Raw genomic sequence first — 26,892 nt, 5'->3', positions numbered from 1 at the left:
CGGCAGGTGTGTCAGCTGTCCTGACACATTAAACTTAAAACTGTGATCACCTGGATCAATCCCAAAGCTGGTCCCTCTTCAGACCTATCTCTCAGAAGCTGGGTTCAGTGAGCAGTTTGACGCCTAAACCTCATAGAGCTAATCCCACAATATCACTTTGAGACTGAAACGTGCCCTTACAGAGCTCCTCCATGCTGGACGCACGCGTTAGAATTCCTTGAAATCTCTTCGGTGCGAAGTGATGTTGTGATGCGTTCCTGCAGAGGCCAGCGGGCGTCCCTCCACCTGGACACACACCTTCTGGCGGGGCTCTCCGTGCGAGCGGGAGGGGCCGCCGGGCAGGGCTGGGGCTCGGGCTCCCCCTGGTGGCCATCCTGCGCCACTGCACGACCTGCCTGCCCCACCCCAGCCAGGTGGGCTCTGGGGCAGGTGAGCTTTGGGGGCATCCCACCTGCCAGGATAAACGTCCCTCCTCTCCCCGCAGCCAATCCTGCTCATGATCAAGTCCTAGCGTGACGTCACTTGCTGGGGAGGCCCTGACACAGCCCCACCCGCCCTGCTCTCCCCTGCACCCACGCTGCCATCCATAGGCGTGACACCCGTCTCCCCGCAGGTGCACAGCCTCTCCTCCTAGGAAGTGAAAGTCAGCCCATCCTCAGCGCCACAGACACAGGGACCCGCGATGCACCCGCGCGGGCAGCCGAGCCCTCACGCCCCGCGCTGCAGAGTGTCCCCTGCAGGCCACAGCCCAGCGCAGGTGTGCGACCCCTCGGGTGGGGAACCAGCAGTCTCCTGCAATAACCTGCAGTCGGCCTGCAAGGCATTCGTGAGCTTTCAGCACCGTGTGAGCACCGAGGCCCATCAACCCCCAGGAAGAACACGTTTCCTGGGGCGAACAGCCATGAGGTGGGTGGAAAGTCCCCGAGCTCCGCTGTGGGCAAACCATTCCCGAGGTCCTCCGTTTTCTGCCTCATTTCATAAAAAGTGAATAAAGAATCTTTTCCACATAAATTTTACAGTGAAGGCTTGATTCACGGGCCAAGGTTCAACTGGATGAAACATCACCACTGTGTCTTCTGTCACTGAGTGTCCTTTCCCGGCCATGATGATTGTCAAGAACAACTTTCCCTAGTGAAATCCTGCAGAACCAATTTCGGCAAGAGATCTGGTTTCTCCACCCAGGTTTAGCCAAAGCAAGTGTTATCACGTACACTTCCATGCTCCGTCCCTTCCACAGTGTATTTATTATTTCAGCTGCAATATTTCTTTTCAATTTAATGAAAGGTGGAGCTTTTTTTTGAGACTTCCAGTGAAACATAAAGGATTGATCCTGTGCACTTACAAACGTACTCTCCCAAAATCCCATTAGAATAAGAACACGGACAAGGAAGGCAAACACCTACCCGGCTGCTTCCACGCGCCAGGCCCTGTCCTGGGTGGGTTACAGGGTCACCCGGTTTGATCCTCGCAGGACCCCAGCTTACAGACCAGGAAACAGAAGTCAGGTGCCCAGGTCGCCCAGCTTGGAGCGCCACAGCCAAGATCTGAAATGGCGGAGACCCGGTGATCCAGTCAAAGCTGAAATCTAAGTCAGCAGCAGGGGAAACACACAGCAGCCCACCTTCCACTGCAGCACCAGAAACACTCAGTACCTGGGGGCGGCAGGATGGGGGGCACGTCCAAGAGCAGAGGACCAGGGGACAGACAGCAGAGGATATCTGGCCCAGGTGTGCAAGGTCAAGAAACCACTTTGAGTCACTTCTGAACTTGGGAAGCGACATCCACCTTCATCCTTTTGGCCAGAACTGTCACATGGCTAAGCGGGTGGGGCTTGGAGACGTCCATTTCCAGCCTGTTAGTACAGGAAGGCCAGGGACACGGGACCCGGCAGACTTAACTGCCACGAAGCGTCACTTAAATGGAGCAAGAAGACACATGTCCAGACACACGAGGGCTAAGAGAACTTCCGCTCCAAACCCATTTCGGGTCCACTATGACAAAATTCAGCTGTGTGACCACAAGGAAAGGTCACTGGCATGGCTCACGTGAGCAGAGTCCATGGCGAGCAGAGTTCACACCGCCCTCCACCGACCAAGTCAGACATGTGGCGGGTGGGCGGGTGGGTGCAGGTGACCCCATGGCTCTCCAACCCGCCACCACGTGCACATTCCAGCAGGAGGAGAAGTGTGAAGAAGGGGCCTTCTTTCCAGCAGGGACGCTCGGCTGGCGTGGGGATGTGGCCCCAGGATGGCTGGCAGCCCGGGGAGGAACCTCAGAACGTTCTTCCTCCGGAGGCCAGGTGGACCCGGTGGATAAAATTAATTAGCAACTCACAGTGAAAGAACACGGCATTTTGCATTTTAAAAGTAAACCCGGGGCTTCCCTGGTGGCGCAGTGGTTGGGAGTCCGCCTGCCGATGCAGGGGACACAGGTTCGTGCCCCGGTCCGGGAGGATCCCACATGCCGCAGAGCGGCTGGGCCTGTGAGCCATGGCCGCTGAGCCTGCACGTCCGGAGCCTGTGCTCCGCGACGGGAGAGGCCACAACAGTGAGAGGCCCGTGTACTGCAGAAAAAGAAAAAAAAAAAAAAAAAAAAGTAAACCCAAAGTCTAGACAACAAGTAGTCGAGGGGAGAGGGGTCCAAGGGGAATTAGAGGCTAACATCTTGATGCTCCACAGGGAAGGACGGAGACACTTACTGTAAACCTGTTAGAACAAGTCCAAGTTAAGTGCACAGAACATGCAATAGTGCTCAGTCTGTTCATATGATGGAGTATCACACAGCCATAAAAAAGAACAAAACAGTGCCATTTGCAGCAACATGGATGGACCTGGAGATGATCATACTGACTGAAGTAAGTCAGACAGAGAAACAGAAATATCAAATGATAGCGCTTACATGTAGAATCTAATAAAAATGAACTTATTTACAAAACAGAAACAGACTCACAGACCTCAAAATCAAACTACGGTTACCAAAGGGGAAACGTGGGGGAAGTGATAAATTAGGAGATTGGGATGGACATAAACACACTCCTCTGTATAAAATAGATAACTAACAAGGACCTGCTGTACAGCACGGGGAACTCTACTCAATATTCTGTAATAACCTAGGTGGGAAAAGAATCTGAAAAAGAATGGAGATATATATATGTATGAATCACCTTGCTGTACACCTGAAACTAACACAACATTGTAAATCAACTATACTCCAGTAACATATTTTTAAAAAAAGAAAGAAAAATTTCAAGTTAAGTGCACAGAACGTTCTATAGTGCAATGTCCATTAATAAGATGGAATATTACTCAGCCTTAAAAAGGATGGAAATCCTGACACAGGCCTCAACGTGGATGAACCTGGAGGGCATTGAATGAAACAAACCAGTCACAAAAGGACAAATCCCGTGTGATTCCACTCATATGAGTTCCCTAGAAGGGTCAAATTCACAGAAACAGAAAGGACGGTGGGGGCCCGGGGCTGGGGGAGGGGGTGGGAGGGACTGTTTAATGGGGACAGAGTTTCAGTTTTACAAGATGAGAACGGTTCTGGGGATGGAAGGTGTTGATGGTCTCACAACCATACGAGCGTACTTAATGCCACCAAGTTGTTCACCTAAAAGAGGTTAACAATGGTCAGTTTTATGTTATGTATATTTTACCACAATTTTAAAGTCAGTGAATAAAATGTACTACCCTTAAAAAACATTCAATGGTGAATTACAAAAGAATTTTTTTTTAATTCTACTTGCCAAACCTGCAGAGCATAAAAAGTATGGTGGAAAATGTGACTGATCCAAAAGACCGGGGATGGAGAGGAGAGAGGGTTTAAGAAAAAAAAAAAAAGATGACAAACACATAAAATGAGATGGTAGAAAGAGGTCCAAATATAACAGAATTCACAGTAAATGAATATGGATTAAGCTCATCTTTTCAAGCAGAGATTTCCACATAGCACATAAACAACAAAGTCCACTTTTGAAACAAGACTGTGCCGAGTGTCTTAGTCAGCTCGGGGTCACTATAACAAAGCACCACAGACTGGGGGCTTCAAACAGCAGACATTTATGTCTCCCAGTCCTGGAGGCTGCAAGTCCCAGATCAAGGTGCCAGCGCGGCCAGGTCCTGACGAGGACCCTCTTCCTGGCTTGCAGACGGCCGCTGTGTCCTCACGTGGTGGGGAGAACCATGGTCCCTCCCTCTTATCAGGGCACTAATCCCATCATAGGACCCCACCCTCATGACCTCTTCTAACCTTAATCAACTCCCAACGGCCCCACCTCCAAATACAATCCCACTGGGGCAGGGCTTCAACAAGTGGATTTGGGCGGTTGGTGGGGGGAGGGGGTGGGACACAGACATTCAGTCCACAGCAGAGGGTTTGAGAATAAAGGGTGGGAAAACATACACCATAAAAACACAAACCAAAGCAAAGCTGGTGGCACAATTCTATCAGGCAGAATGGAACTAAGTCAAAAAGGATGACTAGTGATAAAGAGAAACACGGTAACAAAGGAACCAGGAAAACCAAACCTGTTACCAAGTTAGCATGAAAATGTGCACGGCAAAGGTGACAGAAGTACAGCAAAGTGACACAATTGCCTGTGAGGTTCCAACAAACCATCTACACCCAAAACCAACAGATGCTTCAGCCAGCAGAGTTAGTGGCGATGGCTTTCCCAAACCTGACACCTCCCCTCGGTCCCCAGGACTTAGGAAGATGAGGGTGAGATGCAGGACTCCACACTTGGACACGTCGCAGGGAATTCAAGACTATCAAAGACCAACTCTACAAACTTGCAGAGAAAAAGCAAAGATCGCAGACAAAGAAGCAGGGATCAGGCTGATGTGAAAACGTTAACAGCCACGCTGGATGCAAAAGCACCAAGCGTGGGAGATGCTGCAGGGCTTACTCGACTCAGCCCTGTTGGAAAACCGTGTGGCATCACCTGGAGAAGGTTTACAGCCCCTTACCTGTGTCCCAGCAGTTTTATTCCTTAGTACATACCCCAGGGAAACTCCTTTGCACATATGAGAGATGCACACACAGGAGCAGTCACAGCAGCACGGCTCACAGTGGCAGTAACCTGGAAAATCCAAATATCCATCGATGGGGACGGGATGGGACAGCGTGGAACATTCACATAAGGGTCCTTCACTGGCACACAGAATGAATTACCAGACACACGAAAGTATGGATAAATCTTAGTAAAACATGGAGGGAAACGTACCTCCAAAGAAGAATATATATAGCATGACACCCTTTCCATAACATTAAAAACAACAACAATTCAGAAGTGCACATCGATTTGATAAATCTGCACAAAATGGAAACAAAGGAAAGGCGCTCCCAGGTCTCAGGGTGAAGGTGCCTCCCGTGAACGCGGCAGGGACAGGTGGGGGCCCTCGGTGAAACGCAGTCATTGTCGAGATTTCAGCTTTGGTTTGGGTGGTGGGTTTGCAGGTGCCTCCATGATTTAAAGTAACAAATTAAAGAACTGACTGTGTAAATAACGACATCCAGCGTGGACCAGTGAAGGGAGCATATCATGAACCAAAGGTGATGGTCCCTCCAATTCTCTGCACTTGTTGTCCATTTAAAAAGAAGATTGTGGGTCTTCCCTGGTAGTCCATTGGTTAAGACTCTGCGCTTCCAGGGTTCGATCTCTGGTCAGAGAAGATCCCACAGGCCACACGGTGTGGCCAAAAAAAGAAGACTGTGACCAGAATCTACACAGGATGCCTCCGAACTAATAAGAGAAACACAATCGGATAGAAAAACAGAATATGCAAAATTCACGGAAGAGGGACCACAAATGTTCCACGGAGATGTGAGAAGATGATAAACCTCGTGAATAATCAAGGAAACGTGAAGGTAACTCGCTATCCCAGCCCCATCACGTGGGCGAGACTAACGCTACCACCTGCGTCAGGGGTGGAGAAGCCGCAACACTCGTATTCTGCTAGTGAGAACGTGAGTGAGGACAGATACCTTAGAGGGAAAAAAATACTGAAAAAACCTAGTAAAGTTCAAAGGTGCTGCTCTTTTGGAGATATAAGTGGCCCCCGTTCCTTCACAGCAGAAGAATTTCATCTGGACACCCGGGCACCCTTTCCCTGTGGACCCACATGTCCAAATTCAGGACAGTGGGGTGTGAGCCAGATGTCTTGTGCCAGCTTCTGAGAACCACGCAAAGAGATCCTACAAGCGTCCCCTTTCGAGGTCTTCAGCGCCCTGTCTGTGCCTCGGCTGAGAACCTGGACGGAGCATCAGAGCTCACAGAGGAGGCGGGAGATGGGAGGGACGTGGGTCCCCAATGGGCTGGGATGGACCAGCAGCCTGGACAACCTTCCAGACTCACGTGGGAGTGACACGAACATCCATGTCATCTAATCACCCTCCTCTCCAGTTTCGTGCCTCCCTGGGGGGACATAGACGAGTCCACAGTCAGGTCAGCAGGCCTTCCTCCGTGACCCAGCACCAGTGAAGGAGTCGATTCCACTGGGCTAATAGGCACAGGGCGACCCCCAAGCAAATTCTGGTCTGGTCACCATGAAGGAGTGGCCACGGGGCAGCCACGGGGCAGCCACTCGGCGTCCACGGCAATGCCCTGCCTGCAAACCCAGCAGGCATCTTCCTCACCTGTCTTGACCTCCCCCCCCATCCCCCCAGCCCCCTCTCTGCCATTCCTCCCACCCCTCGGCTGTCCAAGCCTCGCCCCCACCTGTGACACTTAATTTGACGTGTCGAGCGGGCTGGGCCACAAGAGCCCAGGCAGCATGTGAGGCTATTTCTGGGTGTGTCGGTGAGGGTGTAAGCAGATGGCCCTCCCCGTGCAGCGGTCCTCACCCAATCCTGGAGGCCTGGAGAGAGGAGCGGGGAGCGGGGGACGGGAGGTGGGTTCGCCCCTGCCTGAGCTGGGACATCCATCTTCTCCTGCCCTCAGACATCCGCACTCCTGCTCCGTGGACCTTCGGACTCAGACTGAACGACAGCGCCGTCCTCCTGGTCCCCAGCCCGCAGCTGGCAGGTCATGGGCCCGCTCGGCCTCCACGGTTGCGTGAGCCAACCCCTCATAAAGGGTCTCTTCTGTTCCGTATCTCTCCCACTGGCTCTGTCTCTCCACAGAACCCTGACCAACACACCCGCTCTGAACCGCTGCTGTTCTGCTCTCAGCCCCCTGGTGCGACCCCAACTCCAGCTGTCTCCCTGGGAGAAGTCCGCCCCGGGCGCCCTGCATACTGACGCAGCTGACACACGTGAGCGCCCACCGCCAGTCTGAAGCCCTCGGGCAGCGCCCAGCCTCAGACCCTCTGACTGCGGGGTCTTCTCCTTGGTCTTTCTCCGGTGAACTGGCAGTTACCTTGTTTTTGCCACAGATTAAGCCACTCACGCTTCAGCCATGAGAGGCCGTGCAACACTGCAGTGTCCCATCCCTCCTCCACCTGGGCCATCGGCAAAAGGGTCCCCAGAGAGCAGATGAAGTGGCGGCCATCCTAACAGGGGCGATGACGGTGGTGGCTTCTGTTCTGGACTTATCACTAACTGGGTCTCCACCACGTTACTGGACAAAATGAATCGGATAGGCTTCCCTGGTGGTACAGTGGTTGGGAGTCCACCTGCCGATGCAGGGGACGCGGGTTCGTGCCCCGGTCCGGGAAGATCCCACATGCCACGGAGCGGCTGGGCCCGTGAGCCATGGCCGCTGAGCCTGCGCGTCCGGAGCCTGTGCTCCGCAACGGGAGAGGCCACAACAGTGAGAGGCCCGCGTACCGCCAAAAAAAAAAAAATGAATCGGATAATGTGAAGTTTAGCTATTAACTTAATATGAGGGAGTTCGATTTTGCCAAGTTGGGTTTTTACTATGATGAAAGCTATTTTCCTACAGAAAAAGTGAACGTGCTTTGGAACGGAAGAAGACGGGTCAGGAGTTCGAATGTGTTTTCGTCTTGAGGGACCGAGCTGCGTCGTGCAGGGGCAGACTCTGCCTGGTGTCACCAGAGCAGGTGAGGTGCGTCTGAGCCCCCACTCCAGGAGGAGGAAGGGGGACGCGGAGGCCCCTCACTCTGGGGAAGAGGGCAAGGTCCTCGGCCTCAAACCCAGGGGCCTCCTCTTCCACTGGCATCCCGGGCTGTCAGACCCCAGACCCAGCGAGGCAAGTACCCCACCCCCGAGGCCGGCCCTCAGAACATGGCCGTCATGGAACCAGTTCTGGCCCAGGGCCCCTGAGGGGCCCACGCGGGGGGCTTCTGAGAGGGACTTCCCTACCAACAGGGGAAGCCGCAAGGAGGAGTCCCCGCCCTCTCCTTCCCGAATCGGGAAGCTGTTTTTGAGGTGACAGGAGCTGTGAGCTGAGGAGTGAGGCGATAACAGACGGGGAGCGGCTGGGTGGTGCTGCTGTCACTTCTGGCCATCACAGGCCACCTCAGGAAGCCAGGGAAGGGCAGGCTGGGACGTCCCCATCTTGTTCCCAAGGCAAACCCAGAGGGAAGACACCTCGGGCCACGAGCCAGACAACAGCCCCGGTCATGAAAACGGTGGGTGCCGGCCTGGGCCTCATTCAGAGGCCCTCCAAGTCGGGGGGCAGGGCACATGGCCCATTAAACCAAGGCAGGACCAGTGTGCCTGGCGCCGCAGGGCCGTGGAGGCCAGTGGAGGCAGAGGTAGGAGGCGCAGACCAGCGCTGACGCCCAGGAGGACGGGTGAGCCTGGGGCTCCGTGAGCCCAGAGCCGTCTTCTCTGCCCTGGGAGTGCGCCAAGTTCCCGCCTCTGAAACCGGGACACGGGGCCTCACAGCCAAGGCAACCCCACAGCAACGGCCCCATCGCTAGGCGGAGACCCAAGGACCAGCAAGGGGCTCCTCCGGGAAGAGGCAGGAACCCAAAACAGACCGTCGGGGGAGGGAGCGGGACCCTAGGGCCCCTCAGACCCACTCTCCCACGGGTCCTCCCTGCCGTCCCCGTCTGACTGCCCAGAGAGACCAGGACAGGACAGAAGTGGACCGGCCCAGCCGCCCACCGTCACTCGCTCACACCCCGCCCCTCAGGCGCCCCTCCGCAGCTATCAAGAGACTGGACACATCAAACAGGCAGGGCAGTGCCACGTTCCATACAAAACTGTAAACAAGAGTCTTTAAAATGACAGAGGCCTCCTTAGTCCCAAACTCTGAGCCAGAGGCCCCCACCCAGGGACCCCAGGGGAACAGACCTCCGCCCACTCTGTCCTCCCTTCCCACCCAGGCCCCCAGCAGGCGGAGGTGGGACCCTTCCCACTCTGGCTCAGGCCGTACACACGGGCGCCCACGCTGGACGGACTGGCCGAGCAGGGTCTGAGGTCCGTGGTCCGAAGGATTCCTGAGATGAAGAAGCGGCCGGGGGTTGCCCCCCACCCCCCCGGGTTCGGGCACTCTCCGCACCTAGCCCTGTTGGGAGCCCGCCCCCACCCCATCCCATGCAAACCGTGCGCCTGCAGCCATGCGTCTCAGCGCCCTCGGGCGGCCCCTGTCACGTGTCCAGGGCGTCTCGCGTGGGTGAGGGCCCGTGGGGGCGGCCCGGCTGGCCGTGCAGCGGCGCGTGCGGCGGCACCGAGTTGCGCTGGGGGACTGGGGGCTGCAGCTCCAGAGCCAGCGCGGGTGGTGGGAAGTCGCGCACCTGGCGGCGGTACTCCAGAAAGGTGCAGGCCTTGGTGGCGAGCGCCACCACGTTCTTGCCCACGAAGATGGCCGAGACGCGGCTGTCGCGGAAGAGAGCCATGTTGGTGGCGCGCGCCAGCACGGCCACCACGTTGACGGTGGCGAGGCTGAGCACCGGGTAGAGCATCATCCTCTGAGGCGCGATGTGCTCGCCCTGCATGCTGACCTCACTGAGCGCCACGCACGGCAGAACCAGCAGCAGCATGTAGCAGTAGAAGAAGGTGAGGCCCTCGGCCCAGAGCGGCAGCGCGGTGCGCGGCGGCTCCCACAGGTTGGCCTGCATGTCCAACAGGTCCAGCAGGTCCAGCGCCACCCAGAAGAGGCGGCCGCGCAGGTCCTCGCGCTTCCGGAAGGTGCGCACGTACTCCATGCGGTCGAGCGCCACGAGCAGCAGGAAGAGGCCGGGCACGCACACCGACAGCAGCAGCGTCAGCGCCTTGCGCGCCAGCGGGTCGGCCGCGCCGCGCCGCGCCGCCTTGTAGTTCTGGAAGATGAAGTAGAGCTTGATCTCCAGCACGAAGATGTAGAGGAACCAGAGAATCATGGCGTAGCCGCGCTTGGCCGTGCGCACCTCGGCGCCTACCCACACGGCCACGTAGCGCAACACCAGCAGGAAGCACACGTCGCCCACCAACACGATGATGCACACGCCGATCTTGCGCGGGCCCTGGTTCTGCTCCACCAGGTACGCGTCCATGACCGCCATGCTGCCCATGATCACCAGCGTGGTCAGGCACACGTGGCGCCGGTCCGGGGGCGGCAGCACCATGGTCGGCCGCCGGGGCCCCGACCTGGGCGCGCGCAGCCCCACGCTAGGCGGGACGAGGCCCTGCGGCGGCGGCGGCGGCGGCGGTGGCGGCGGCGGCGGTGGCGGCGGCGGCGGCGCTCAGCCCTCGGGCATGGCGCGGGGCCTGTCCAGCCGCCCCGAGGGCGCCGCTGCTCCCGGCTGGCGAGCTCAGAATCTGAGGAGATCAGAGCAGACAGAGTCAGGATGCGGAGGGGGCGGCCTCTCCCACCCCGGCGACGTGCTTCCCGCGAGGGGCGCTGTCCCCACTCGGGGCCCCGGGCCTCGGCCGCACGCACGCGCCGATGTGCGCACGGGGGGCCGCGAGCCAGAGCGGGGCCTCCAGGGGGCGCCGCAGCCCCACCTGAGACCCGAGACCTCGTTCCCGCCACCGCCGGGGAGGAAATGGAACGGAAGTGCCTTCTCCCCGCCGCGCGCGCGTCCCCGGGGACCCGGAGGTTTGTCCCTGCTGGGCCCACGCCGCCGTCCCTCCGGCTCCGGCGGCCTGCACCGCAGGCCCGGGGTTCCGTCCCGTGGCCGTTCCCGCGGGAGCTCGGGCGTCCTCGCTCCCGGCGCCGCGCTGGGCGGGAGGCGGGCCTGCGCTCTCCGCTCTGCGCGCTCAGGGAAGGCCGGAGGAGCCGGAGCTCTGGACAGGTTTCCCGAACCAGGACTGAGAGTCATCCAGGCCTGCGGATTCCATCCCAAAAGCCTCTCCGTGTTTCCCAACCCCTGCCTCGCAGCCCCTGCATCTTCCCTCCCTGCCTCGGCAGACTCAGTCTCCCCTCCGGTCCACCGTTCACAGGGCGTGTGGACCAGTCTCTGCCCTGCTCCCATCGTGGCTCCCTACTGCCCTGGCTGCGTCTCCTGCCGTGTACATTCCCCCAGCCCCGGCGCCAGCTCACCCACGCCGCCCTGCTCACCATGAGGTGGTCCCCCTGCCACTCCCTCCCCCCTGCCCTTGGGGGCAATCTCAGGAAGCCTTCCCTCCGCTAACGCCCACCTGGGCCTGCTTTGGGTTCCACGGCCCCCTGCACCCCTCTCACACCCCTGGCACTGGTTGTCATGGCTGTGCTGGTCAGAGTTCCGCCGCAGGCTGCGGGTCCCCACACCTGTGCCCGTTCACACCTGGGGGATGATGGAGGCCCTGCGCCCTCACCCACCCGAAAGTCACTTGCAGGCTCACTCCCAGCCAGTCTCCCCATCCCTCCTGTCCCTCCCACAGCACCCCTGGCCCCAGGGCTCTGTTTACTGCCCTGTCTAGACAAGGACATAAAATTTAATGTCACGTGTGACTGTGGAGCCAGTGCCCAGGCTGCCCCTGGTGATACCGCAGCCCCCACTGCCTGGGGAAGGAGGTCCCCTTCCAAGTCGGCACCTCCACCCCTGCCCTCACTGCAGTGCTGCCCCACCCAGCACCCACCTCCCAGGAGTCCCTGCCGCCACATCCAGGGCCCCCAACCACTCTGAGCTCGGCCGCGACGAGTAGTAGGTGCCTCGGGAGGGTCATCGGCCTATTATGCCCCTGCCTCCACACTTCCGTGAGCTGCTGCTCCCCCCTCACACACACACCCCGTGTCCGCCGCCACTGAGTGGACACGCTTGACCCACGAAGCCCGCCACACACATACACACACACACACACCTGGGCCTCCTGTGGCTGCAGCAGCGGCCTCGGAATTTCCTTCATCCCAGCCCTTGGCCAACTAGCCAAACAGCCGCTGCACCACTAACCCCTTCCTCCCCACCCATACCACGGCTCACTCGCTCATCAAACATGCGCGGAGGGCTGAGGGTGCCGGGACAGACCCCGTCACAGAGGGAGCCCCGGCCCCTGCCCCAGGCAGCCAGCGCCAGGGCCTGGCCACCCCTCCCCCACACCCTGCCGGGCCTCTCCCTGGGGACTGGCCCCGCTGCCCTGGCCGGCCCGGGCCCGGCCCGGTGCCTCCTGCACGCCCCACTGCCCGGACCTCACAGACTCCGGAGCCTCCGGGCCCTTCACTGCCCGCCTCCTCCCCGGCGCCTCACACGCCCTCCAGCCCCAACCGTCCCTCAGTGCCCACAAGCGGTGGCAGGGGGGGAGAAAAGGGCCGCCCTCCCCCGGCCCCAGCCCGATCGGACAGAGGGCGGTGAAGGGGTTGGGCCGCTCCCGCAGCTGCGTCTCCGCTCCTCTGACCCCACCGCCCGCTCCCCCGCCAGGCCTCACCCCTGCAGCGCCGCCCCTGCATCCCGCCGCCCCTGCGGCCGGAGAGTCGGGGTTCACCGGGAGCCCCAGCCCGCGCGCCCTGCCCGCGCGCCCTGCCCTCACTTACCCGCCGCCGGCCAGATGCTGCGCCGTGCCCGGGCCGACTCCGCGGAGCCCGTAGGTGCGCGGGGCCGAGGCCGCGCTCTTCTGCGCTCAGCTGCGCCCCCAGCCCGCGCGCGCGCCCCACCCCCGGCCTGAGGCCCCGCCCCGCGCTCCCAGCCGCCTGCGCCCGCCTGACGGCGATGGGGGTCCCCGCGACCCCGCCCCCTCCGCAGCGCCGGTTGCCAGGGCGACGGCACTGCGCAGCAACGGCCCCCGGGACCTATGACACTGGGCAGCCTGACGCCCCCAGGGTCCACGCGCAAGCCCGGGAAGTCTCCTGTCCACCGTCCTCACCCAACAGCCGGAGAATCGCCCCGCGGGCGCCTCAGTTCCGCTCACACCCTGAAATTCCACCGCAGCCCGTACCCGGGCCACCCACCAGTGTGACCCGATCGCCTGCGACAGGCGGCCTGCGGGACCCTGTGCCTTACCCGCGGAGCTAGCCCCGACGTGGGGGCCGGGTTGCCGCCGACTATCTGCAGGTGGCCCCCGGGGCCTCGTCTGGGGACACGGCGCCGCGTCCCAGAGAAGCCCTGCATCCTGGGTTTCTCCAGCCTCCCCGGTTCTTATCTGAGGGCGCAGAGCAGGGCCACTGGGCAGCCCTCATCCTCTTCTCCAGCCATCCAGGGAGCACGCTAGGGTTTGGAGGCTCGGGCTTCCTTCCCCCCACCGGAGTCCCCACCCTGTCCTCACTGAGCACCGCCCCCAACATGCCAGCCATGCCCACCCCAGGATGGAGGAGGGGACCGCACCGGCCGCCTGCCTGCTGCCTCTGACAGGAGGAGACCAGGTCAGAGGGTGAAGGGACACCCCGGATCCCTCGCACCTGGTCGGCTTGCACCGAGGCCCCACATGTGCCTGGTTCCACACAGGTGGCTGAGTCTGTGCAGGTGACGGGATCTGCCGCCCTCCACCAGCCCTGGGGGCCGGCCAGGGAGTGAGGATAGCAGGCCCGCCGCCCTGGGCCGTCCATGAGAGGCACACGTGAGGTGCTGAGATGCTCCTGGGCTGAGCCCTCAGGATGGCTGACTGGGGGTTACCAGCCCCCATAGCCACTCACACACTTGCTCTCACGGGAAGAAGTGTAGTCAGGACCCTAAAGCTGCCTCACTGCCCAGGGAGGAGCCCCAGATCCAGGGACGGTTTACCTTCCCCAGGAGGTCTCCAGGGACAAAGGGCCTGGGTAGCAAGGCCACTTCCTGCAGCATGGAGGGAGGAGGCCCAGGGAGCACAGGTTCCGTCTGGCCAGCGGGCACCACCAGCAACCACCTGGCACAACCACCCTAGAAGGCCCAGGAGGCAGAGGAGGGCCGGAAGCACCTCCAGGGCCCCCTGAGCCCACACCACAGCCCACACGGCCTGCTCCCTCCCTCCACCCTCCGCTCTCAGGGAGGGGCTGCCCCCCAGGACACCCTGCCCATCTCCTCTCTCCCTCTGCCCTCCCCACCTCACCTAAGGGCTGCTGGGAAGGCCCGATCTTTAACCCCCGTCCTGCTTGCCTGGGTCAGTGTTCCAAACACCACACACCCCATCGCCACCCCGGCACCCAGTTCTTGCCTCTCAATCCCCTTATCTGTGTGTCCACCCAGCTAGCGCCAGGCCCAGAGCCCTTGGGACGTGGGCCGGCTCCCCTGGAGGATGTCATTAAATTAAGGGCCTTGAGATCTGGGATCATCCAGATTATCAGGTGGGCCATGGTCATCACAAGTGTCCTATTGGGAGGGAGGCAGGGGTGCAAACGCGCGCTGAGGGACTGCCAAGGGGGTCTCTGTGTGAGGACCGCGCCCAGGAGACCGTCCTTCTGGAGCCACGTGTGATGAAGTGACCAGGTGAATTGTCAGGGCACCTGTAGTTTACCCTAAGTGGTCCACAATACAATGTACATTTATTTCTACACACACACTCACTTCAATAAAGAGAAACCAAATTTGGCAGGACAGTAAGAGTTGCCCAATCGAGACCAAGGATTTATATATATATATATATATATATATATATACACACACACATATATATACGCACACACACACACACACACATATATTTTTTTTGGGGGGGTGCCACACGGCTTGTGGGATCTTAGTTCCCTGACCAGGGATTGAACCCAGGCCCTTGGCAGTGGGGGCGCCGAATCTTAACCACTGGATCGGCAGAGAAGTCCCTGTTGTCTTTTTCTTTTATGTCTCCTGGGTTCCGTTTGGGGTGAGATGGGATAAACCCTGTCTCATTCGCTGAGTGCAGCTATAAAAAGAAGGTAATGCATGAGGTACTGAGGGCTCTGAAGCCTGAGCAGACTGGGGGGAGAACGAGAATGTGAAGCACCACCAACCTGGTGGTGAGTTTCTGGATCTTCCCCCCATATCCCCAGGCTGGACTCTGCCTGGTCCAGAAGCCAGACATGGGGACATGACAGGGACAGAGAGCTCCAGGAGGGGCTCCCTAGTTCTGGCTCAGGGAGGGAAAGAAGAGAGACTGGGAGAAGAGAGATTGGGAGGGGGGGTTCCGTTTGCTGCTTCGGGGCACGTGGGCAATCCTACCTCCACCCAGGCTGCAGTCAAGGCATCAGAGTTCACAGGCACCTTTTTAGGGAGAAGACCCTCCTCTCCAGTCAGAGGAGACGTGGTTCCAGAGGGTGGGACCCAGTTGCCTCGAGCAGACGGGGAGAGCCAGGCCCTTCTCTCTTTCCCAAGATGCAGGCACAGTCAGGGGGAGTGTGCAGGAGGGTGGGGTGACTAAAGCCCCCAACTTCTGCCAGAGGACTGGAAAGGGGAGCCCCAGGGAGCCCGAAAGTAACGGAGGCATGCTGGAGGAGGGGCTCCAGAAGGCAACCCGCAAAGCTGTTCATGACTTTCGGGCTCAACCCCAAGCCACGTGTGCCCGGGTCCAGTCCCAAGTGTCACCCTGAGTCCGAGGACTGAACTACAGTGCGCAGCACTGCACGAGTCCCACACTGGCCGCTGGGCAGTGCCCGCACGGGACGGGTTCAAACAACACTGCAAAGCCTCTGAAAACAGAAGTGACATTGAAACCACTACCCACAGAAGGCTGTCTGGAATTTTCTGCCTGAACCCAACTGGGTTGATTGCATGCTAAAACAAAAATATCACCATTCTCAATAGGATTTAAACAAGACCAGATATTCATAACATACCATTTGAATGTGCAGAATACAATCCAAAATTACTCTGCACATGAAGAGCCAGGAAAATCCAACCCACAAGGGAAAAGAAAATCCAATGCCATCATGTCACAAATATTCTCAACAAAATATTAGCAGATAGAAGCAAGCAACATAAAAAATAAAAACAAAGAAATACCACAACCAAAGGGAGGTTATCTCAGGAAAACAAGACTGGTTCAAGATGTGAAAATAAATCAGTGTGATCCACCATATTAACAATCTAAAGAAGAAACCATGTGATCATATCAATTCATGCACAGAAAGCATTTAACAGAATTCAATATCCATCCATGATAAATACTCTCAGCAAACCAGAAACAGGAGAAATTTTACTAAATTTAATAAAGGGTATCTAAAAAGAAAAAAAAAAGAGACAAAACAAAACTACAACTAACATGATAGTTAATAATGAAGGACTGGGTGTTTTGCCCTAAGATCAGAAACAAGGCAAAGATGTCCACTCTATCCATTACTATCCGCTATTGTACTGGCAGTCCTAGCCAGTGCAATAAAATAAGAAAACTAAATAAATGACATACAGAATAGAAGGGGAGAAATAAGACTCACTCTATTCGTAGATGGCATGAAAGTCTATGTAGAAAATCCCAAAAGTTCTACCAAAAAAAAAAAATCTGAGTACTAATAAGTGAGGTTAGCAAGGTTGCAGGATACAAGGTCAAAACAACTTCAATCCTGCTTCTACTGGAAGCAAACAACTGAAAACCAAAATTTTTAAAGCAATAACATTTACTTTAGCTTCCCCCAAAATTAAATACTTGGGTAAAAATCTAACAAAACACATACAGGATTTATATGCGGAAAATGTCTGTTCAAATTCTTTACACATTTTTCCATTGCGTTATGGTCCTTTTATTGTTGAGTTGTAAGAAGGAATTCTTTTTATGTTTTGGATACAAGTCTCTTACCAGATATGTAATTTGAAAATATTTTCTCCGATTCTGTGGGTTGTCTTTTCAATTTTTTTGATGGTGTCCTCTGGAGCTTAAAAACTTTTGATGACACATGCCGCAACGAAGATCCCACGTACCGCAACTAAGACCCAGCGCAGCCAAAGTAAATAAATAAATAAATATTTTTTTAAAAAAAAACCTTTTGATGAAGTTGTTTATCTATCTCATCATTTGTTGCTTGTGCTTTCGGTATCATATCTAAGAAGGTTTTGCCTAACCCTAGTCATAAAGATTTTCCCCCATGTTTTCTTCTAAGAATTTTATAGGTTTAGGTTTTACATTTAGGTCTATGATCCATTTTTAGTTAAATTTTAGGTATGCTGTAAGAAAGGGATCTGTTATGGGTTAAATTATGGTGCCCCAAAAGATATGCTGAAGTCCCAGTACCTGTGAGTGGGACCTTATTTGGAAATAGAGTCTTTGCAGATGTAATCAACTTAAATTGAGGTCATATTGGAGTAGGGTGGGCCCTAAATCCAATGACTAGTGTCCTTATAAGGAAAGAGAGATTTGAAGACACAGACACATACACAGAGGAAAGAAGATCACGTGATGACAGAGGCAGCTCTTGGAGTGATGCAGCTGCAAACCAAGGAATGCCGAGGCTTGCTGGCCACCACCGGAAGCAGGAGCAAATTCTCACTCAGAGCGCCCAGAAGGAACCACCCCCGCCAGCACCTTGATCTCAGACCTCTAGCCTGCAGAACTGTGAGAGAACAAATTTCTATTATAAGCCGTCCAGTTTGTGGTCATTTATTACAGCAGCCCTAAGAAACTAATACAGGATCCAGTTTACTTCCTTTGCGTATAAAAATTTCATTCTTTTGCATATCCAGTTGTCCCAGTACCATTTGTTGAAAAGACTTTCCTTTCCCACTGAATTGTCTTAGCACCCTTTCAAAAATCAATTGACCACAAATGCAAGGGTTTATTTCTGGATTCTCAATTCTGTTCCATTGGTCTATATGTCTACTCTTATTACAGTACCACACTGTCTTTTCTTTTTTTATATTTATTTATTTATTTTGGCTGTGCCGGGTCTTAGTTGCGGCACACAGGATCTTTAGTTGCGGCATGCAAACTCTTAGTTGTGGCATGTGGGGTCTAGTTCCCTGACCAGGGGTTGAACCCGGGCCCCCCGCATTGGGAGCGTGGAGTCCTAGCCACTGGACTACCAGGGAAGTCCTGCACACTGTCTTTTTTTTTTTTCAAATAAACAATAATTTTATAGATAATTTTAGGAGGTATGAATGTGATAAAGAATGCTTCGGGTGGGGTGTGCTACTTTATTATTTTTTTAATATAAACTTATTATTTATTTTTTTTTGGCTGTGTTGGGTCTTTGTTGCTGTGCGCGGGCTTTCTCTAGTTGCGGCGAGCGGGGGCTACTCTTGGTTGCGGTGCGTGGGCTTCTCACTGCGGTGGCTTCTCTTGTTGCGGAGCACGGGCTCCAGGCACGTGGGCTTCAGTAGTTGTGGCACGTGGGCTCAGTAGTTGTGGCTCGTGGGCTCTAGAGCACAGGCTCAGTAGTTGTGGCACACAGGCTTAGTTGCTCTGCGGCATGTAGGATCTTCCTGGACCAGGGCTCGAACCCGTGTACCCTGCATTGGCAGGCGGATTCTTTTTTTTTTTTAACATCTTTATTGGAGTATAATTGCTTTACAATGGTGTGTTAGTTTCTGCTGTATAACTGCACACTGTCTTGATTACTGTAGCTTGTGGTAAGTTTTGAGATTGAGAAGTGTGAATCCTCCAACTATGTTCTTCTTTTTTGAGATTGTTTTGGCTATTCTGTATCCCTTGCATTTCCATGTGATTTTAGGATCAGTTCATCACTTTTGAAAAAAGCCATCTGAGGTTTTGATAGGGACTGCATTGAATCTATAGAACAATTTGGTGATAAACGTAAGATGTCTTTTCCATTTATTTAGACCTTCTTTAATTTCCTTCACCTGTGTTTTGTAGTATTTAGAGCACAAATTTTACCCAACATTTGGTTAAATTTATTCCTAGTCTATTCTTTTTGATGCTGTTGTAAGTGAAATTGTTTTTCTTAACTTCATTTTTGGATTATTCACTGCTAGTGCATAGAAATACAATGGACTTTTGCATATTGATCTTGTATCCTGCAGCCTTGCTGAACTCATATATTAATCCTAATATTTTTTTGTGGATTCCTCAGGATTTCCTATATACAAGTTCTTGTCATCTGCAAATATAGTTCTACTTCTTCATTTCCAACCTGGATGCCTTTTTTTTTTTTACTTGCTTAATTGCCCTGGCTGGAACCTCCAATATAATGTTGAATAGAAGAGACAAGAGTAAACATCCTCGCCTTGTTCCTGATCTTGGGGGAAAGCTTTCAATATTTCACCATTAAGTATTATGTCAACTGTGGAGTTTGGGTAGATTCCTTTCATCAGGTTGAGGAAGTTCCTTTCTATTCCTTGTTTGTTGAATGTGACCAATTAGCTCTAACTAGGGTGTGAAGGTGATTCAACAGAGAAGGGATAGTACTTTCACTAAATTGGACATCCATATGCAAACAAAAACAAAAACCCTCAACCTAAACCTCAAATCTCATACAAAAATTAACTCAAAATGGATCATATACCTAAATGTAAAACTATAAAACTTTTAGAAGGTAATGTAAACGGAAATCTTCATGACCTGGTGCTGGTCAAAAACAAACAAACAAACATGACACCAAAAGCACAATCCATAAACAATAAATTGATAAACTGGACTTCATCAAAATCAAAAACTTTTGCTCTGTAAAATTCAAGTTTCAAGGAACAGTTAATTCCTAACTTAACAAGTTTTTCCAGAAAATAGGTGGCAAAGGCTGTGATGAGGCCAATGTAATCTTCATTGCAAAACATAGTAAGGAACATATGAAGAAAAGAAAGAAAATTATAGACCTATTTCACTTCAAGCATAGATATGAATGTTCTAAATAAAATTTTAGCTAACCAAAACCAACTGTATATTTAAAAGTTATAGTATGATCAAATAGGACTTCTCACAGGAATGCAAGGATGGTTTGACTTGGGGAAGGGTGTTGATGTGTTAATATAATGTAATTCATTACAATAAAGTAAAGGAGAAAATCATATGATTGTCTTGATTAATAAAGACAAAGCACTCAATAGTTATGATTCTAAAAAAGCTCCTAGGAAAATAAGAGTGGAAGGAAACTTTCTAAAACCTATAAAGAGTTGGGACTTCCCTGGTGATCCAGTGGTAAAGAATCCGCCTTACAATGCAGGGGACGTGAGTTCAGTCCCTGGTCAGGGAACTAGGATCCCACATGCCGCGAGGCAACTAAGCCCGCGTGTCACAACTACTGAGCTCATGCGCCTCAACTAGAGCCCACGTGCCACAAACTACAGAGCCCATGTGCCCTGGAGCCTGCGCACCACAACTAGAGAGAAACCCACACACAGCAACAAAGAGCCTGCACGCCACAACGAAAGATCCTGCACGCCGCAACGAAAGATCCTGCACGCCGCAACTAAGACCCAACAAGCCAAAAGTAAAAATAAGATAAATAAATAATAAATAAATCTTTAAAAAAAAAAGCTATAATAAGTTATGTACCGAAAGAGCACAGCAAGCACCATACTTAATGGAGAACCTTAGCTACATGCCCTTGAAGACTGAGAATAAGCGTTAGCAAGGCGGCCAAAATGAAACTACCATCATCACAGTATCTTCCTACACCAGCAACAGTAGGCAATAAATCTCTTCATATAGAACCCCTACTGGTTCTGCTCCTCTGGCTGGACCCTGATGAAACACACGGTGATAAAAGCAGCGTAGTATTGGTACATGAACTGACCAGTGGAACAGAAGGGAGGTCAGGATAGATGGGAGCTGAATACGGAGAAGGCCCAGATCAACGAGGACAGGATACGTCTGTGTGTAGACGGTGTTGGAAACTGGCTCACCACATGGAAGAGACCTGGATTCCTGCCTGACACCACACACAGAGGTGGACTCTGAATGGAGTGAAGACCTAAACGTTGAAGAAAAAACTGACAGAAGGAAGTGTAGGAGAATATGACACAAGAGAGGGAAGCATGTCTTCAAGTGTTAATTGTAAAAAGCAAGAGGCAAAAACATGATGAATCAATTAAAACAAACTTTAAATTTTCTATTCAACAAAGGGAAACCGTGAGCAAACTTTTAGACAGATGACAGAATACAGAAGATATTTATAATGTGTAAAACCAATGAAGGGGGCTTCCCTGGTGGCGCAGTGGTTGAGAGTCCGCCTGCCGATGCAGGGGACAGGGGTTCGTGCCCTGGTCCGGGAGGATCCCACATGCCGCGGATAGGCTGGGCCCGTGGGCCATGGCCGCTGAGCCTGCGCGTCCGTAGCCTGTGCTCCGCAATGGGAGAGGCCGTAGCAGTGAGAGGCCCGCGTACCACAAAAAAAAAAAAAAAAAAAAAACAATGAAGGATTCTCGAATTTTCAAGGAACTTCTGCAAAGCAATTTTTGAAAGTCAGCCGCCCCCAAACACCAACAATTAAAGGATATGACCAGCCAGTTACAGAAGAGGAAGGCCCCAAAACTAAGCAAGTGCATGAAAAGATGGTCAAATTCAATGATTAGAGAAATGTCAAGTAAACCTGCAGAAGCTAGGACATGCTGAGGGAGGGTCACAGGGACCGGGGATGTAGGAACTGGTGGGACCATGGACTGGAACATCCAACCGACCACCTGGAGAACTCACTGGTCTGCTCCAGGTGTGCACCCCAAAGCCCTGCTCCCACAGGTCCACCCAAGAGCAGGGGCTTTTGTGAGGCAGCCAGGGTGTCCACGTGTAGGAAATGGTAAATGTAGTGAATCTGGGACCTTATCCGCTGGGCAGAAGCAGCGAAGAGCTGTACAGACAGCTTCGAGGATGGAGCTTTAAACACACAATACAGGGAATTCCCTGGCGGTCCAGTGGTTAGGACTCTGGACTTTCACTCCTGAGGGCACAGGTTCAATGCCTGGTCAGGGAACTAAGATCCCACAAACCACTCGACAAAAAAAAATAAAGTAAAATAAATAAAATACAATAAAACACAATACAAAGCGGAAAGAAAAAGAATAGGGAAACACAAAGACTTGAGTTGATTAGGGCCACAGTTCCCAAACTGTGTGCCGAGGCACCCCAGGGTGCTACAATGAATTCTCAGGGGCACTACAGGGTATTTTCCATTTTTGAGGGAAACACGGGATACAGAGCATGCCAGACACATTGTGAACAATTCGACTGAACTCAGAGTTTCCATATTGGATTGCACTGCTTTCCTTTCTAAGATATCTCTTTGCAAAGCTGGTTTAACAGCAGTTGCTGAAATAAAAAAGCAAACACCAGGCAAAAATCCGCATGGATCAGGTAATGCAGGTGGCAGTGTCCAATGTGATTAAGGTCTGAAAAAGTGTGTAGAGTCTAACAGTTTCAGATATCCTATTGATAAGTAATTGTAGTTTCTAAGAATTAAGGTTTTTTTCAATTCATGTGTTGTTGGTTTGTTTGGGGTTTTGGGTTTGTTTTCTAAACTGCTACTAAGTTGTTAGTACCTAAACACTTATTAAGCTCTTTGGCCACAATACACAGAAGTGTTAAGTATTTCTTTGGACCAAGAGGTGCTGTGAAAAAAATTACTGAGCCATTCATTGCAAGCGCCATGAGCTGAGAAAGTGCAGGAACCCTGAGTTAGGGCAATGCTAGCTGCCAAAACAATCAGACCCAAGAAACAACTTTAGGGGGAGCTAGCAGTCACCGCTACCTTCCTCCCAAGGGAGACGAGCCAGGGTGCCCCATCTGGTCCCTGCCCCTGGCTCACCTCCCAGGAGCTCTGCGGACTGCACGGCTGTCTCCATCAAGCCATGCCTGGCTCTCTATGACCCAGAGATCCTCTAAAACTAAACTAAAAACAGGAATGCCTGCACACCCACATTCATCATAGCATGTTCTTCACAACAGCCAAGAGCTGCAAGCAACCCAAATGTCCACTGAAAGATGAGGGGGTAAGCCTATCGAGGTCTATTACTCAGCCTTAAAGAGGCAGGAAATCCTGACGCCTGCTACAACACGGATGAACCTCGAGGCCTTTATCTCAGTGAAATAAGGCAGTCACAAAAGGACAGATCCTGTGTGAGTCCACTCATATGAGGTCCCTAGAAGAGTCAGATTCACAGAAACGGAAAGGATGGTGGGGGCCCGGGGCTGGGGGAGGGGGAATTAGTGTTTAGTGGGGACAGAGTTTCTGTGCTGCAAGATGTAAGAAGTTCTGGAGATCTGTGGCATAACTGTGTGAATATTTTAACACTGTTGAACTGCACACTTAAAAACGGTTAGGATGGCAGAAGAAAGAATGAAATCATGCCATTTCCAGGAACGTGGATGCAATTAGAGATCATCACACTCAGGGACGTAAGCCAGACGAAGAGAAATATGACATGACGTCATTTGTATGTGGAAACTAACAACTAATAAACATGAATTTATTTACAAAACAGAAACACACTCACAGACATAGGAAACAAACTTACGGTTATCAAAGGGGAAAGGGGGTGGGGAAGGATATAGGAGCCTGGGATTCATAGATACAGTCCTACTATACATAAAATAGGTAACAAGGATTTTTATTTAACCATGAAATGACCACCCCAATCTAGATAAAAGGCAACAAGGATTTACTGTACAGCACAGGACATTATATTCAATATGTTGTAATAACCTATAATGGAAAAGAATCAGAAAAATATATATATAAAATATATATATGTGTGTGTGTGTGTGTGTGTGTGTGTGAATCACTTTGCTGTATACCCAAGACTAACACAGTATTATAAATCAACTGTATTTCAATTTTTAAAAAATGGTTAAGATGGCAAACTTAATGTTATGTGTTTTTTACCACAATTTTAAAAAATTGTCCCTAAAAGGGAAGGAAAAAACTTGGGAATTGTAAATGAAGACGGTAAGAAGAAAAACAACTTAAAAGAGGAGTCACCAGCTCACAAGCCCCACAGCCAAGAGAGCAACAGATCCCAGGCCCCAAATCCACCAGAGTCCACCAGGGCCCAGCCCAACACCCCTCACCGCCTTCTCGCTGAACCCCAGAAGCTCTCCCGCCAGGGGCAGACGGGGCCTTTTGGAATGAAGACGGGACCTGGCCCCGAACGGTGCCCCGACCCCGCTCAGAAGAAACTCCGTTATCCTGACCTGGGGCACAAAAGCCTGCAGCCCCTGCCCCTCTGCGACCCCACCTCTGAGCTCATGTCCTACCCCCTCCCAGGTGCCCCCCGTGCAGCCCCCGCATAAGCATAAGCACGCCATTTCCTTTGCCTGGACCACCCTCCCGGGCGGGACACTCAGCACCCTCTCCTCCCCTCCTTTACTGTCTGGGCAGGCCTCCTCTGACCACCACCCTCTGTCACCTCGTGCCCTGACCCCGCACGGCCAGGGCCATCGCCCCCGATGCATATTCGTTTATGGTGTTTGCTCTCCCCCAGACCCTGCACCCAGCCCCGGGGCTGACACACGTTGGGCACCTCGGGAATCCTGGCTGATGGATGAGAGGAGGAACAGCCCAGCTCAGCCAAGAAGGACAGAGAGGCTGGCGCCCAGCTGCACTCAGCACCCAGGACCCAGTTGGGGGCCCCGGAGCTCGAGAGGCACAACTTCATGGCCACCAGCCACACCCACAGGCAAGGACACGGGTGCCGGGGGCCTACGGACCAAGGTCGTCGACTGTGCCCGCCAACAGGGATTGTCTCCTAAATGCCGCTGAGAGATGCTCCTGTCCACCCAAACGTGAACTTCAGCAGGCCACGGGGAATACCCCTCAGGCTGCAGGTGGGCCCCGGGGGGCCTCAGTCCTGACCAGCCAGCCACGCCCCCCAAGCCAAGGTCAAGCCAAGGTCGACCAATGCAGATAAGGACAAGGGAGAGGGAGGCCGGCCAGTGGGTAGTGGGGTAGGGCACCAAAAGGACCGTGGAGGTGGAGGTAACGCGGGAAGGCACCTGGACCGGCTCCTCGATTTCTGACCTCGTGGTTGACACACCCAAAGGACAGGTGCCCTGGGGGCGAGTGCCCACGACCACAAATCCCCGCAAGGCAGCCCCGCTGTCCCGAGCTTACCCACAGATGAGAATCCCTTCCCTACCCCAGTCATGGCTGTTTTAAGACCTCCCTGTGTGTCGTCTTCTGCGACATGCCTGTGTTTTCTAGAAGACTGAGGGTTTTTGACTCCGGATCCCAGGAGGCCGCTGCAGTGTGGCCAGCCGGCTGTCCCCGTCACCCCCTCACCTATCCCCCTTGGCGGACGGCAGGGACCTCCCACATCCGCTCCTGACTCCGCGACTCCGAGGAGGTTGGGGGCCTCTCACAAGACGCGCCCGTGTGCTTCCCGGGGGTACTTCGAATCCAGCCCCACCCTTCCCGGTGCCCCGCCCGCCTGCAGCCACACAGCGCGCCTGCACGTCCCTGGTTACAGTTTGACTTATCTGAGTTCCGTTTCCTCTTCTCCGCGGTGTCTGCCCCTGGGCTGACGGCCCCATCTGCTCCACACCAGTTCTTCACGGGCTACAGGTGTTGCGATAAACTCCCACTTGCTCAGCCTTGCCTTTCCGCTGTCTTTACAGTGTCTCTTAATGAAGAGGTTCCTAGTCTTGATGTGTGGTCTTAGGAAGCCACTCCAGAAGGGAGCGTGGCATCCTCACCTCCTGCAGGGCTGTGTCTGTGGGTCGGTGGGGAACCCGGCAGCCCCAGTGTGCAGTCCTCACACATGCAGCCAGGCCAGGCTCCAGTGCACGCGTGGGCCCACGCTGCCCCACACCCCGTCTGTCCCGTGGGTCTGGGGTTGGTGGGCAGGGTCTGAGCCTGTGAACCTGTCCTGTCACATGCAGAGGGGACTGCAGTGGCCGCGGGGCTGGGGAGTGTTGGAGATGACAGCCCTCGTGAGGCCTGAGGTCCACAGTGGATTCTCCCCGGGGCCTCCTGCCTGCCCACCAGACCTCAGTCCCACAGAAGGCAGGGTCAGGGCCGTGAGCCACTAACTTACAAGCGCTAACTTATCACGGCAACAGTAGGAGCCAAACCCCAGGGCCCACGCCTGCCCCCTGCAGCCTTGGAAAGCTCCTGGCTCACGGGGTCACCGCGGACGGCTCCACTCACCCCCAGCTTGGCCTCTCGGGCCGGTTCCACCTCGTGTTTCAGAATCACCAGCCCAGGTCCCACAGACACACAGACACGCTTGTGGTTTTGATTGAATTGTACTGAATCTACAGATCAGTCTGAGAAGTGACAGCTCCGTAACGCAGAGTTTGCATTTGAGTTTCTAAAACGTAAGTTCCCGAGGGCCAGTGGCCATCCCGGCTTCAGGAAATCCTCAGTGGGCCTGCCCCGTGGGGCAGTCAGGGGGACGGCAGCAGGGGGTCCAGAAGTGCCTTTAAACACTCGAGGGCCGCAGGCGGGGGCCTGAGTCCCGTGTGCCCTGGACCCGACTGGAGCAAGCAGGGAGCCCATAAGAGGGGCTAGGAGAGGGGGGCCGGGCCTTGGAGGGAGGGGCTCGGGCCAGAGGCTCTCTGGGGCCAGCCTGTGAGGAGAGGGTCAGGGGGCACACCGGAAGGGGCTCCGGCTCGACCCCGGTCTGGTCAGTGCTCCCGAGGCCAGTGCAGAGGCGCCACAGGTGTGCCCCAACCTGGGACAAAGGAGGCCCAGAATGGCCCAGAGGGGCCAGTGCCCCTGGGCGTGAGCCAGCACTCCCCAAGCGGACAGCAAAGGCCAGTGAGAAGGCGTTGTGGCTGGGCCCTGGGGCCTAAGCTGGCGGCACCAGGTCCGGGTGGAGCGCCCTGGGGGAGAGGGGAGCCCGGCAAGGGAGGCCAGGCTGAGGCCATGTCCACTGGCGGAAGGGA

At 54.2% G+C, this 26,892-nt stretch overlaps 1 protein-coding gene across 1 annotated transcript; it reads right to left on the bottom strand.

Annotated features, from left to right (window-relative positions):
• Positions 1–9,094: 9,094 nt before the first annotated feature.
• On the bottom strand, positions 9,095–10,519 carry TMEM121 (transmembrane protein 121). Its single transcript, XM_029239253.1, has one exon. The coding sequence runs from the start codon at positions 10,455–10,457 to the stop codon at positions 9,501–9,503; it is 957 nt and encodes a 318-aa protein (XP_029095086.1). The 5' UTR covers positions 10,458–10,519; the 3' UTR covers positions 9,095–9,500.
• Between the last annotated feature and the right edge of the window lie 16,373 nt (positions 10,520–26,892).

Source organism: Monodon monoceros, unplaced genomic scaffold (assembly GCF_005190385.1).
Source record: "Monodon monoceros isolate NGI ecotype Baffin Bay Population unplaced genomic scaffold, NGI_Narwhal_1 Super_Scaffold_21, whole genome shotgun sequence".
Taxonomy (NCBI): Eukaryota; Metazoa; Chordata; class Mammalia; order Artiodactyla; family Monodontidae; genus Monodon; species Monodon monoceros.
This window is presented reverse-complemented; position numbering and strand designations above follow the sequence as displayed.